The following is a 12,157-nucleotide window of genomic DNA, read 5'->3' on the forward strand; positions in this document are numbered from 1 at the left end:
CCATCTAAAGATGGCGAATGCTACCGCACACAAGCTACGAAAATATTATATTTTCGGAGCTTGATGAATTCTGTCCCCATACTAGTGTATGGGGACAGCGGGCCATTCCGCAAAAGGAAGGTAAGCAGGAGTAAAAACAATCATCACTGTATGGGGTTCACAGATTAACAATTCCAAAAAGGGATCAGAATCGATGAATCAAGAAATCCAACATGTTGGATTTTGCCGAAGAAGTTGGGACTGTAGACAGGGTTGCCAACTCAGCAAGGTGGCAGATCCAGTGGGGGGGGGAGGGCAAGTGCGATACCTCCCCCCCTCACATCAGGCAGGGAGAGAGAGGTCTGACTGCAGTGCTACTGCAGCAGCCTCTCTCCCTAGCCCAGGACACAGCAGCTTCTGCTCTCCTCTCTCTCCCTGACTGAAGTGCTGCATCCTGTTAAGGGGGCTGCAGGACCCGCTGGCCCCTACAACTGTCCAGGGCCCAGGTAAAGAGTACCTGCTCCTCCTCCTCTTGGATCACTTGGCTGTAGATTGCTATTGTATGGTAACAATCAGCTAATTTGCAGCATGGTACTAGTGTTTTACTAGTAAAATTGGCACGTGATTGGCATTTCTGATCTTTGGATGAAAAAATGTTGCAAGTCACAGCATATCGGGAATGTATGGGCACATATTGGTGGATTGGAGAATTGAGGAAAAAAATGCAGAATCTGTGAATAATTTTGTGTGATTTCTGATGTATGGACCCAATAACAGAAACCACAGAAGGAGTACAAATAAATCTACTAACATAAAACATAATGTAAATATGTGATTTGACAGTATTATTTCTACAGAACCTAAACATCCCATGGGGCGAGGAAGGCCAATCCTGCCTCATTTTTGAATCCCGGGATTCTGGATTGAAAAAATCCTGGGATTGAGTTGATCAATGCAGCCGCCCACAGCACACAGGCATTAAACTCATTGAAACGGCTATTAAGTTTTTGCAGATATTTACTGCCCTTTGATCCGCTCTTCAGCTTATCTCCCATGGCCACAGGAGCAGAACTATAAAATACAATGGAGGTGCCTGCTGCTGGGCTCCAGCTCTGAAGGGGCACCTCCTCCATTGTGCACAACATATTCACTCCACTTAGGGCTGTAACTATGTACCCTGAGTGTACCGTCACGGCCGCCCAATACATGGCACCCCTTCCAGGCACCTGAGAAGCCACCATACACTAGCGGAGAGCTCCATGTCAGACCATCAGCTGCTGCCTTTGTCTATCTATAGCCTGTCTGCATGTGAATTGTTACATTACAGTGTTAGCAGTTGTGACGGGCGGGGCACAAAATTGTAACTTGCCTCCGTGCGTCTGGGATGAACTTACGCCACTGCATGGCCACCTGTATCTGCTGTAGTTGTGCATTAAGACTTCGGACTTCTGCTATTGACTGGTGCAGTATGGACAACTTTAAAGGGCTGGGACACTGCAGCTGCATTGTCGTCACCTCTTCTACAGAGCCTTCTAGTCCAGGTTCGCAAGGGGGCAGGCTGTCGTACGGCTGCGAATCGTGACCTCTATGATGTCACACGCAGCCGCACGGCCATAGGAGGCCTGGGGGCAGCGTCATAGCCGATGGACTTAGTACTCAGTGCTTCCCCCAGGCTAAGGCAAGCGGCGCAAAATCCCGAGATTGGAGGCACCAATGCCGGAATTGAAATCTCGCTCTAAATCCCGGGTTGGCTTCCCTACATGGGGCCCTTTTCCCCCTCCTTGTTTAATAAACAAGTCACATGAAAATGGGTTGGAGTCAGCAGTGTCTCCTGCCCTCTTACATGAAGGGGGGCTGCCGCTGCTGCTGCTTGCCTGGCTCCCGGTGCCTGCTCAATGAATGTAGAAGGCGTCGGGACCTGCGCATGCACATGAGCGGCGGTGGCGCTGCACATACATACGCCTAACACCAGTTTGTTGGGGCTGCATTGTTTGCAGCCACGAGAAGTCCTGTAGAGCTGCCCGAAAGGCAGAGCAGCTGGAAGCCGCTCTCTACTTATGGCAGCCTGGACTGGCAGTCCCAGGGGGAGGAGACACCATCCCCTGGCTGCCTGTCTTCAGCGTGACTGGCAGGTGGCGCTTCCAATAGGAAGCCACCTCCAGTCACAGAGTGTAGCCAGCACAGTCACGGACTGCACTGGCTCACTGAACAGTGGAGGATTTTAAGGCCCCCATACACGGTGCGATTCAAAGTTGGCAAGACAATTTGTACGATTGCCCTTGAAATTCTTCCCTTGAAATTTTTCATAAGATGTGGTCAAATGGTGTACGATTGATCGTTACGATCATAGGAGTGTACATGCATATAAGTGTATCACATTGTACTCCAAAGATTGTACTCCAACTAGAGGACAGCGGGGATGCGCATCGGGGTCGCAGAACACACAAAATACACCTATCTTCACATGATTGGTCTGTCCAACCTGTCGTAATTGGCCATATCGTGTAAAAAATTGTCCCGTGTATGGGCACCTTTACTGGGGGGCTGCAGCCCCTAGGTAAGATCCGCCACTGGTTGGAGTAATCCAGGTCCCTCTGTGCATATTGTGCCCTAGGCAGGGACCACAGGCTGCTTTATGGATAATTCAGCCCTGTATCGCTTTGGAAATCCAGTCTTGCACATACCCATACAGAAAACATTGCTCATTATAGGAAACACTAATAGCCAGAACACATGCCATATACTTAGATACAAGTACACTGTAAACCTCACAGTACCTTTCTCATATGGTGATGATTGTACTGGGTTGTTATAATGATGATTGACCATCAGTGATTCAGAGTGATTGGCTGTCTGGAAGGTGCCATTCTGTGGAGCTTGTGTTTGGTTTGTCTGCTCTTCTTTCTGGATCCTTCTGGGAACATCAAAAAAGCTCAGAACACATTTTATATTAGAAAATCCAAATGGGAAACCTAATGCTGCCCATCCACTAGCAGACCATAAAAACTACAGCACGATTACGACATTGTAATAGTGCTGTCATTTCTATGTCTGTGATAAGCCTACACTGAACGAGCAGTCGTTCAGTGCAGGCTCATCAATCATCTGGCACCATGCTGAACCTGACGTTATCATCAGGTTGACCAGCATGTTTGCCCGATGATTGATGTCTGAAACAACCAGCGAGCGTGCGAATCGCTGGTCGTTTCCGACTTTAAAGTGCCCGATTTGCGGACAATTTGCAAGCGATTGCTGTTATCGTGCAATCGCCTGTCAAAGTCGCCTAGTAGATGGGCAGCTTAACACTCTCTGTAGTCTCATATAAATCAATACCCTGCTAAGAACAGTCTGTCATCTAGCATACCAGTAAAACTAATATTTTTAATACTTATTCCACACAGAGAATAATCATGCAGGGGAAACATCTAGAGGAAATAATAATATGAGATATGGTAAGAACTTACCCTTGTTATCTCTATTTCTACGAAGTCCATAGGGTTCCACAGGATACCTTGGGGTATAGGTGTGACGTCAGTCGCAGGGCACCAAAGAGTTAAGCTTTCAGCCTCCCAGGATGCACTAGGTCCCCCTCCTATACCCCGCCCCCGGGCCAAGGCACCTCAGTTAGTAACTGAGCCATACGCCGGAGGAGGAGAAGGAAGAGAGAGAACAAAGATCTGGACACATACAAGAATCACATTCTCACCAGAGGGAGACGGAAAACCGGTGACCAGAGCAAAGCCTATCTGCAGCACAGGTGCGACAGGGCGGGAGTCCTGTGGAACCCTATGGACTTCGTAGAAATAGAGATAACAAGGGTAAGTTCTTACCATATCTCATATTTTCTACTTCAGGGTCCATAGGGTATCCACAGGATACCTTGGGGATGTCCCAAAGCAGTATCCTTTAAGGGTGGGGACGCTCCTGTGCAGAAAGGAGAATCCGCCGCCCGAAGGAAGCATCCTGAGAGGCGAAGGTGTCAAACCTGTAATACCTCACGAAGGTATGGACAGAAGACCACGTAGCAGCCTTGCAGATCTGAACTGCCGAGGTACCACGTCGAGCTGCCCACGAAGGACCCACAGACCTAGTGGAATGAGCCTTCAGAGAAGGAGGGACCGGTAGGCCTTCATGAAGATAAGCTTCAGAAATAGCCATACGGATCCAGGCTGCCAAAGTTTGCTTTGAAGCAGGCCAACCCTTTTTACGGAAGCCATAGAGGACAAACAAAGCGTCCGACTTCCTAAACGAAGAAGTGCGGTCAACATAAGTCCTTAAGGCCCGCACAACATCCAAAGAGGCCTCACCCACGGAAAGACCGGGTGAGTTAAAGGCCGGAACAACTATTTCCTCGTTAACATGAAACTGGGAAACAACTTTGGGAAGAAACTCGGGCCGAGTGCGGAGCACTGCCCTGTTCCCATGAAAAACCAAGAAAGGGGGTCTACAAGAAAGAGCCCCTAACTCAGAAACACGTCTGGCCGAAGCAATGGCCAGAAGGAAAACAGTCTTAGCTGTTAGCCATTTAATATCCACTGAGCCCAGTGGTTCAAACGGCGGTCCTTGGAGAGCCCTCAGGACCACAGCCAAATCCCAAGGCGCCACAGGTGGAACAAAGGGCGGCTGAATACGGAGAACACCTTGCATAAAGGTGCGCACATCCGGGATTGTAGCAATCCTACGGTGAAACCAGACAGATAGGGCCGAAACCTGTACCTTCAAAGAAGCAAGGCGAAGCCCATGATCTAGTCCCGCTTGCAGGAAGGCGAGAATCCGAGACAGACGAAACTCCCGCGGAGCATAACCTCTCGGTCGACACCACTGGAAGAACGTATGCCACACGCGATGGTATATCCTCGCGGAAGACGGTTTCCGAGCTCGTAACATGGTACGCACCACAGAGCTGGAAAACCCCCGGGACCTCAGCATGGCCGTCTCAACAGCCACGCCGTCAAAGACAGCCGAGTCAGGTCCGGGTGAAGACAAGGACCCTGAGACAGAAGGTCCGGTCATAGCGGCAACCGCAGAGGACTGTCCACGGACAGACCCTGAAGGTCTGAGAACCAGTGCCGTCTGGGCCACGCGGGAGCTATCAACAGGAGCGTCCCTCCTTCCTGTTTGAATTTCCGGATTACCCGTGGAAGAAGGGAGACCGGAGGGAACAGGTATGCGAACCTGAACGTCCACCGGACGGACAGAGCATCCACCAGAGACGCCCCTTCGTCTCTTGTGCGAGACCCGTACACCGGCAACTTGTTGTTGTGCCGGGACTCCATGAGGTCGATTTCTGGAAGACCCCACCTGTCCACCAGTAGTTGAAAAACGTCCGGGTGCAGGGACCATTCCCCTGGATGAACGTCCTGGCGACTTAGAAAGTCCGCCTCCCAATTTAGCACTCCCGGGATGAAGACCGCTGATATGGCCGGAAGATTGCGCTCCGCCCAAACCAGGATCCGAGAGACCTCTACGAGAGCCGCCCGACTGCAAGTTCCTCCTTGCCTGTTTATGTAGGCCACGGTGGTAGCATTGTCCGACTGGACCTGCACCGGGTGACCCTGGAGAAACCGCTGTGCCTGCAGGAGAGCATTGAAGACCGCACGGAGTTCCAAGATATTTATTGGAAGCTCCGCTTCTGTCGGCGTCCACCTGCCCTGGAACAAGTGTGGACCCGAAACTGCTCCCCAGCCCCGAAGACTGGCGTCCGTTGTCAACAGGACCCAATTTGGAACCCAGAACGGACGTCCCTTGTTGAGGTGGGTCGTCTTTAACCACCACGCAAGGGACAGGCGAACCTCCGGGGTGAGCACAATCGTCTGGAACTTCAGAGACTGAGGCAGCCCGTTCCACTTGGACAGGATCAGGTGCTGCAGAGGTCTGGAGTGAAACTGGGCGTATTCCACCATGTCGAACACCGACACCATGGAGCCCAGTAGCCTCATCGCCGAGTGTAAGGACACCCGGCGGCTGTGCAGACAACTGCGCACCCTTGACTGTAAAGCAGAGATCTTGTCCTCCGTCACGAAGATCCTTTGCTGTCCCGAGTCCAATAAGGCTCCAAGGTGCAGAATCCTCCGAGACAGGATTAGAGTGGACTTCTGCCAGTTGATTAGCCAGCCGTGCCGTTGCAGCAGTGCAATGGTCAGGTCCAAGTGGTGTAACAGGAGCTCTGGAGATCCTGCCACCAATAACAGGTCGTCCAAGTACGGCAACATGCGGACTCCTTGCAGCCGCAGAGAAGCCGCCATGACCGCCATCACCTTGGTGAAAACACGTGGTGCTGTCGCCAGGCCAAAAGGTAACGCCCGAAACTGGAAGTGGTCGCTGCGGATTGCAAACCGAAGGAACTCTTGATGGCGCAAAAGAATAGGGACATGCAGGTAAGCGTCCTGTATGTCCAAGGACACCATGTAGTCCCCAGGTTCCAGTGCCAGAATGATGGACCGTAGGGTCTCCATCCGAAACTTCGGGACCTGCAAAGACTTGTTGAGTGCTTTGAGGTTGAGAATCGGACGATATGACCCATTGGGTTTCTGTACCAAAAAAAGATTTGAATAGAAACCCTGGCCCCTCTGGGAGAATGGAACAGGCACTATAACTCCAGCCTGGAGCATAGTGTGCAATACCTTCCGCAGCTCCGTAGCCTTGTTCCGGTCTGATGGTAGACCCGTGGTGAAGAATCGAGCCGGGGGTCTGTGCCGGAAGGAGAGGGCGTACCCGTGGGAGACCACCTCCAGAACCCAAGTGTCTGTCGTAGTGAACGACCAACACCGGGAGAACTGCAGCAGGCGGCCTCCCACCCTGGGATCCCCCAAGGGGAGACCCGGACCGTCAGGCCGCAGGCTTGTCATCTGGCTTGGGGGCCGGACGTCTGGTACTCCATGCCTGTTTCCGGGGCTTGACCGATTTCTTAGGGCCAGCCTGTCGAGGAAACGACTGTGGTTTGGGCCTGCCCTGGGCCCTAGATGACCGAAAGGACGATGGTCCAGAACCAGAAGGAGCAGCGGCCGACGGGAGACAAGCAGATTTGGCTGCCGCCAGCGTGGCCACAGTCTTATCCAGATCCGGACCGAAGAGAACTTCTCCGGTAAACGGCAACGCTTCCAGACCTTTCTTGGAATCTGCGTCCGCCTTCCAGGATCGCAGCCACAAGGTGCGACGAGCAGCTACCGCTGCTGAAGAAATTCTAGACACCAGAGTACTAATGTCTAGAGCCGCCTCGTTGATGTAGGTGGCCGAATCACGGAGATTGCCAATCAACTCCGCCTGTTCGGCCGGACAGTCGGATTCAAAAGAAGCCTCTAATGAATCCGCCCAGCGCTCCATCGCTCTGGCAACCCAGCAAATGGCCATAGCCGGCCGTGCTGCCCCCCCTGCAAGGGAATAAGCGGACTTCAGGCAGATTTCTACCTTGCGGTCCGTAGCATCCTTAAGGGAGGACATGGATGGCATCGGCAATGTGGCACTACGGACAAGACGGGTCACGTGAGAATCCACCTGTGGAGGGGATTCCCACTTAGCAAAATAATTATCCGCGAACGGATAAGCCACCGCCAGGTGTCTCTGCGGCTGGTATCTTTTGCCAGGTTGTTTCCACGCCTCCTCTAAATGGTCCACCAACTGACCCGAAAGAGGAAAGACTGTGGCATCGCCCTTCACATCTTTGAAAAAGGCATACTTAGATTTAGCCGCTGGGGGAACTTCGTCCTCAATCACCAAGGCTGTGCGGACCGCCCGCATAAGTCCAGGAATATATACTTTGGACTTAGTATCAGCGTCCTTAGTATGGAGAGGTTCCTGATCGTAAGGATCCAGAATCTCCCCATCATCAGACGTCCCTTCGTCATCCTCATAAGGAGCGGACAGAGACGCCACCGGCCTTTTATGAGGAAGCGTCACAGACTCCCCTTGCAACACATCCGACAAGTGCTGTACAGAACTCGTCAGGGAGTTAACCCACGCTGGCTCCAGAGAACCCGGGAGCGGGGAAATAGGGAGACTGTGGGGTACCACCAATTGTCGTGGGAACCCCTGCATGGGTGACGACACCACAGACTGCTGGGACAAACCCATTGGAGTAAACGCGGGCTGCGGAGCTAACTGGCCCACTAAAGCTGTTAACGCCTGAGCGAAACAAGCCCAGGGCGGCTCCTGTACCGGTGCTGTAACCGTAATAGGCCGCGCCATGGACAAACACTGCGGGCAAAGGCCCTCCGCGCTACCCTCCCCCTCCGCTAACGGTACTTTGCACGTGGTACACTGTAGCCGGAGGGGAAAATCACTTTCAGACATGATGGCACCACGTATGTGACCTCTCTCACCAATTAAGTATTAAATAGGCGAGAGACCACCCTGCAGCACCGCACCGCAAGGGCTTAGCAGAAAAAACAGGGACAGTAATAAAGCTGACAGTTTTTAGAGAAGAAAAGTTACAGGCAGCGCTAGCACAGTCACATACAATGCAGAGAAATAACAATTCCTGCACTAACAGCGCTGATCACTCAACTACACAGACACAGGGCCTGGTAGGACACAGCGCTGCATACACAGACCTGAGCCACAGCGGAGGAGAGGTATGCGGGGGGACCCAGACCACGATGCTTCCTTCCAGACTTCCAGCAGCGTTCACCATGCGTTGCAGAGAAGATGGCCGCCGAGGAGCAGAGAGAAGCTGGCCTGGGGGAGGAGCGCTGACACAGGACCAGTCAGCGCAGTGCAGAGAGGGCTGTGTGCAGCGGGGGAGGCGCCGGCTGTGAGACAGGGAAGGCGCGCTCCCCTGGCATGCATTTAACCCCTGGGACGCCGCAGCGCTACCGCTCTGCTGCGGTCCGCTGTCCCAGGGGGTAGTGGAAAGCGCAGGTTCAGTACCTGGCTCCACGCTGCAGCCAGTCCCCAGGGAGCCCCCTGCCTGGGGACTTAGGACCATGTGACCAGCGGGGACCCACCGCGGGACCCCGCTGCTTACCTTTGTCCCCCTTGGATCCGGCCATGGTCCGGAACATCTGGGGTCACCGCTAGCTGTGACCCCAGATGCTCACCAGCATCCCCGGATCGGTACCGGCGTTCTGGTACCGGCGGGGGTGTAGGGAAGACAGCATGGACGTCAGGACTGACTGTCCATGCTGTACATCCAGATGTGCAGCCACAGCTGCACTGAAGAAAGCTTCAGGGGCTCTTCTAGCCTCCACTCCGACAGGTGCACCCGACGCCGGCTGAGCACCAAACTAAACTGGGGTGCCTTGGCCCGGGGGCGGGGTATAGGAGGGGGACCTAGTGCATCCTGGGAGGCTGAAAGCTTAACTCTTTGGTGCCCTGCGACTGACGTCACACCTATACCCCAAGGTATCCTGTGGATACCCTATGGACCCTGAAGTAGAAAAAAATGTTTCCTTTTGCATTTGCATATTTTCGCCCAGCCACAGCGTACATATTCGCACCTTGGAGTGGCATTAGCATACATCTCTGATTCATGCCCAGTGTCTGTATATATGAACTGAGCAGGAGGCATGTAAGAGAGAGACAGAAAAGGGATCCATAAGAGGAGCACAAATCCCAATGTGACTGACCATAAAGCAATGAGACTGCTTGTACAGTATCTCAGGGCCTGATTCACTACAGATTGCTATTCTGCCTATACGCACGCAACTGCATTTCTAATATCAGCGGTAATATGTAAATGTTTGCATTCTCATTGCGATCGCAGCCTGACATAAGGACGCCCACTTCCCCTTACTCACATCCGTATACTAGGGCAACATAGCGAAACAGTCGGTAACATCGAGAAACATTGGACCCATACACACAGTTAAAGCAGGTCAGACCTCACTCAGGTATTGCTAACTAAAGCGCACGCTATGAGACGTCAGGAGGCGCCTGGTATCACTGTGGCTGATTTATACACACCCATGCAACGGCATTTAAATGCACTGGCACGACTGCATGCGCCCGACCACCCTCCCGTCACCGCCCACAAACGGCACTTCCTGTCATTCACTATGTCATGGGTCTGTGTAGCCTCTGCGTACGTAGTTCTGAATGCAGCGTCTGGCTTGCTCAGACACACTGCGATGCATACAGATGCCGCAGTGCGTATTAACCAACCGATTGCGTGCATATATGCTACTGCGTTCCTTGCTGAATCAGGCCCTCAGTGTTAACGAGTCCTATGGTTCTAGTGAAAAAAGTGTTTAATAGCTGTCTATAGAACTTATTGAAAAAAATATGTAAGACACTTTAGAAATGTAAAAGTTTGAGTTTATAATTAGCTTATAATTCCCATTTCCCTAAATCAAATGCTCTTATGCCTACAGTGTGAATTCCTTCTAATTGGAGACAGGGTGACCTGATTATGAGGAATAATGCCCATTTTTCATAATTAGTCTAAAAATACTCTCAGGATTAGCGACATCCCAATTACTTCCTCTTACCTTTTAGATATCTTTTTTTACACTATCATTTTTTAAAAAATATTATAAGTAGATGAAGGCTAATGGGAAGGAGAACAATAAATGTGGTACAGTGTTTTGGAAGTTATAAAGTAGCTGGGGCTGTAGTCAAAATATTCATAGTCAAAACTTAGACAATTAAAATGTTGACAACCATAATAAGGACATAAGGTCCATAGGGTCATCATAAGGTTATACAAAAGAAATTTAGACGCTCATATAAATGGATTAAAAAAGCCTTTAAGATATAACTATAATATAATAGCTGCAATTAAGCTGAGTGCCTTGTGATAGCACCCAAACACCACACTATATAAGTGAAGAGAAAAAAAATACCAATATAATTTGCCGTAATTGCGCTAATAAAAATGAGCCACATGAGATCTATTATAGGAAATCACAATGTTTAATATGTAATATGTAATACTATAACATATATAATGCACAGAAGAAACAACAATACACATAATAATATATGATATGGAGACAAGGAACCATTTAAAATCAGAGTAATAACTCCATGCAAAAAGAGTTATGACTCTGATTTTAAAAGGTTCCTTGTCTTCACATCATATACTGTATCATATATTATTATGTGTATTGTTGTTTTTCTGTGCATTATATATGTCTGGCACAATAACATATGTTATATGAGAATTTAGAGTATTACATATTAAACATTGTGATTTCCCAAAATAGACCTCCTGTGGCTCATTTTTATTAGCGCAATTAAGGCAAATTATATAAGGGTCATAAGGTTGACAGATAAAATGTAGACATGTCGGCATTGCATTAATAAATGTCGACAGACAAAATGTTGCATGTTCCAAATGTCAGGGGGTTACGCTACAGCAGTGAGACACACAGTGTGGGAGTCTACATGCCATAATGTTAACCAAACTGATCATCCCTCGGAAAGTCATGGACCCCCCAAAAAATGGGATCCACGCTACCGAGGGACAACCAGCCCTTTCCCCACACCTCTGGTGGCAGTGGGTGCAGGGGTTAATAGTAATGAAATAGTTAATAATATTGTTATTTTTAGGCTGCCTACAAACCCCAGCAAGCCTGGCCCGGCATGATGGCACTTGTGGAACCACAAGTGCAAGTATGCCCAGACAATAAGGGCCCCCTTGAACCTGTAGTCCACCTGTAAAGACAATATTAAAATAAAGACAAGACACAGACATCTTTATTGAAAATAACACTTCCCCACACATCCCTCGTTCTCCAACTCAATACGGTCTATTCATTAAACATAAAAATTCTCTGGAGATAATTAGCTTTAGAACTCTCATGGAGTTCTAGCTAATTATAGGTGGAATTCATCATTCCACCTCTCCATAAGTATCTATTCCGAAAAGCTGTCATTTTTGCGATGACAGCTTTTCGGGAAATAGATACTTTTCCCTCTCTACACTACCTTATCGCATCTGGAAACAGTGCTGCGCATGCGCTGTTACATCTGTAAAACCAGCGCATGCGCAGCACTGCCTACAGATGCGTTGTTTCGTACCCCCCCCCGACCACCCCCCTCCCCCCCCCGCTCACCTTCCCACCCCCCAGACTTACCTGTCCGCGCAGCAGCCTCCGGCTCAGTCCTGCTGGTCTGTCATGTGGTTTCCCAGCAGACCACATGACATATTAGAAAAAAAAAAAAAAACTTTTTTTTTTTTTGTCTAAACTTTCTTGTGCTCTAAATTTTCGGAATTTAATGAATACCACAATTTCCACAT

General features: G+C 50.2%; 1 protein-coding gene across 1 annotated transcript in view; it reads right to left on the minus strand.

Moving 5' to 3' along the window:
* Window positions 1-12,157, minus strand: part of ARHGEF33 (Rho guanine nucleotide exchange factor 33) — a 166,856-nt gene that overhangs the window by 59,270 nt on the left and 95,429 nt on the right. The window contains exon 5 of the mRNA XM_088477650.1: window positions 2,757-2,893. Coding sequence (XP_088333776.1) covers window positions 2,757-2,893 — 137 coding nt within the window. The remainder of the gene's footprint in view (window positions 1-2,756; window positions 2,894-12,157) is intronic.

Source organism: Taudactylus pleione, unplaced genomic scaffold (assembly GCF_031769625.1).
Source record: "Taudactylus pleione unplaced genomic scaffold, aTauple2 ptg000201l, whole genome shotgun sequence".
NCBI classification, from domain to species: Eukaryota; Metazoa; Chordata; class Amphibia; order Anura; family Myobatrachidae; genus Taudactylus; species Taudactylus pleione.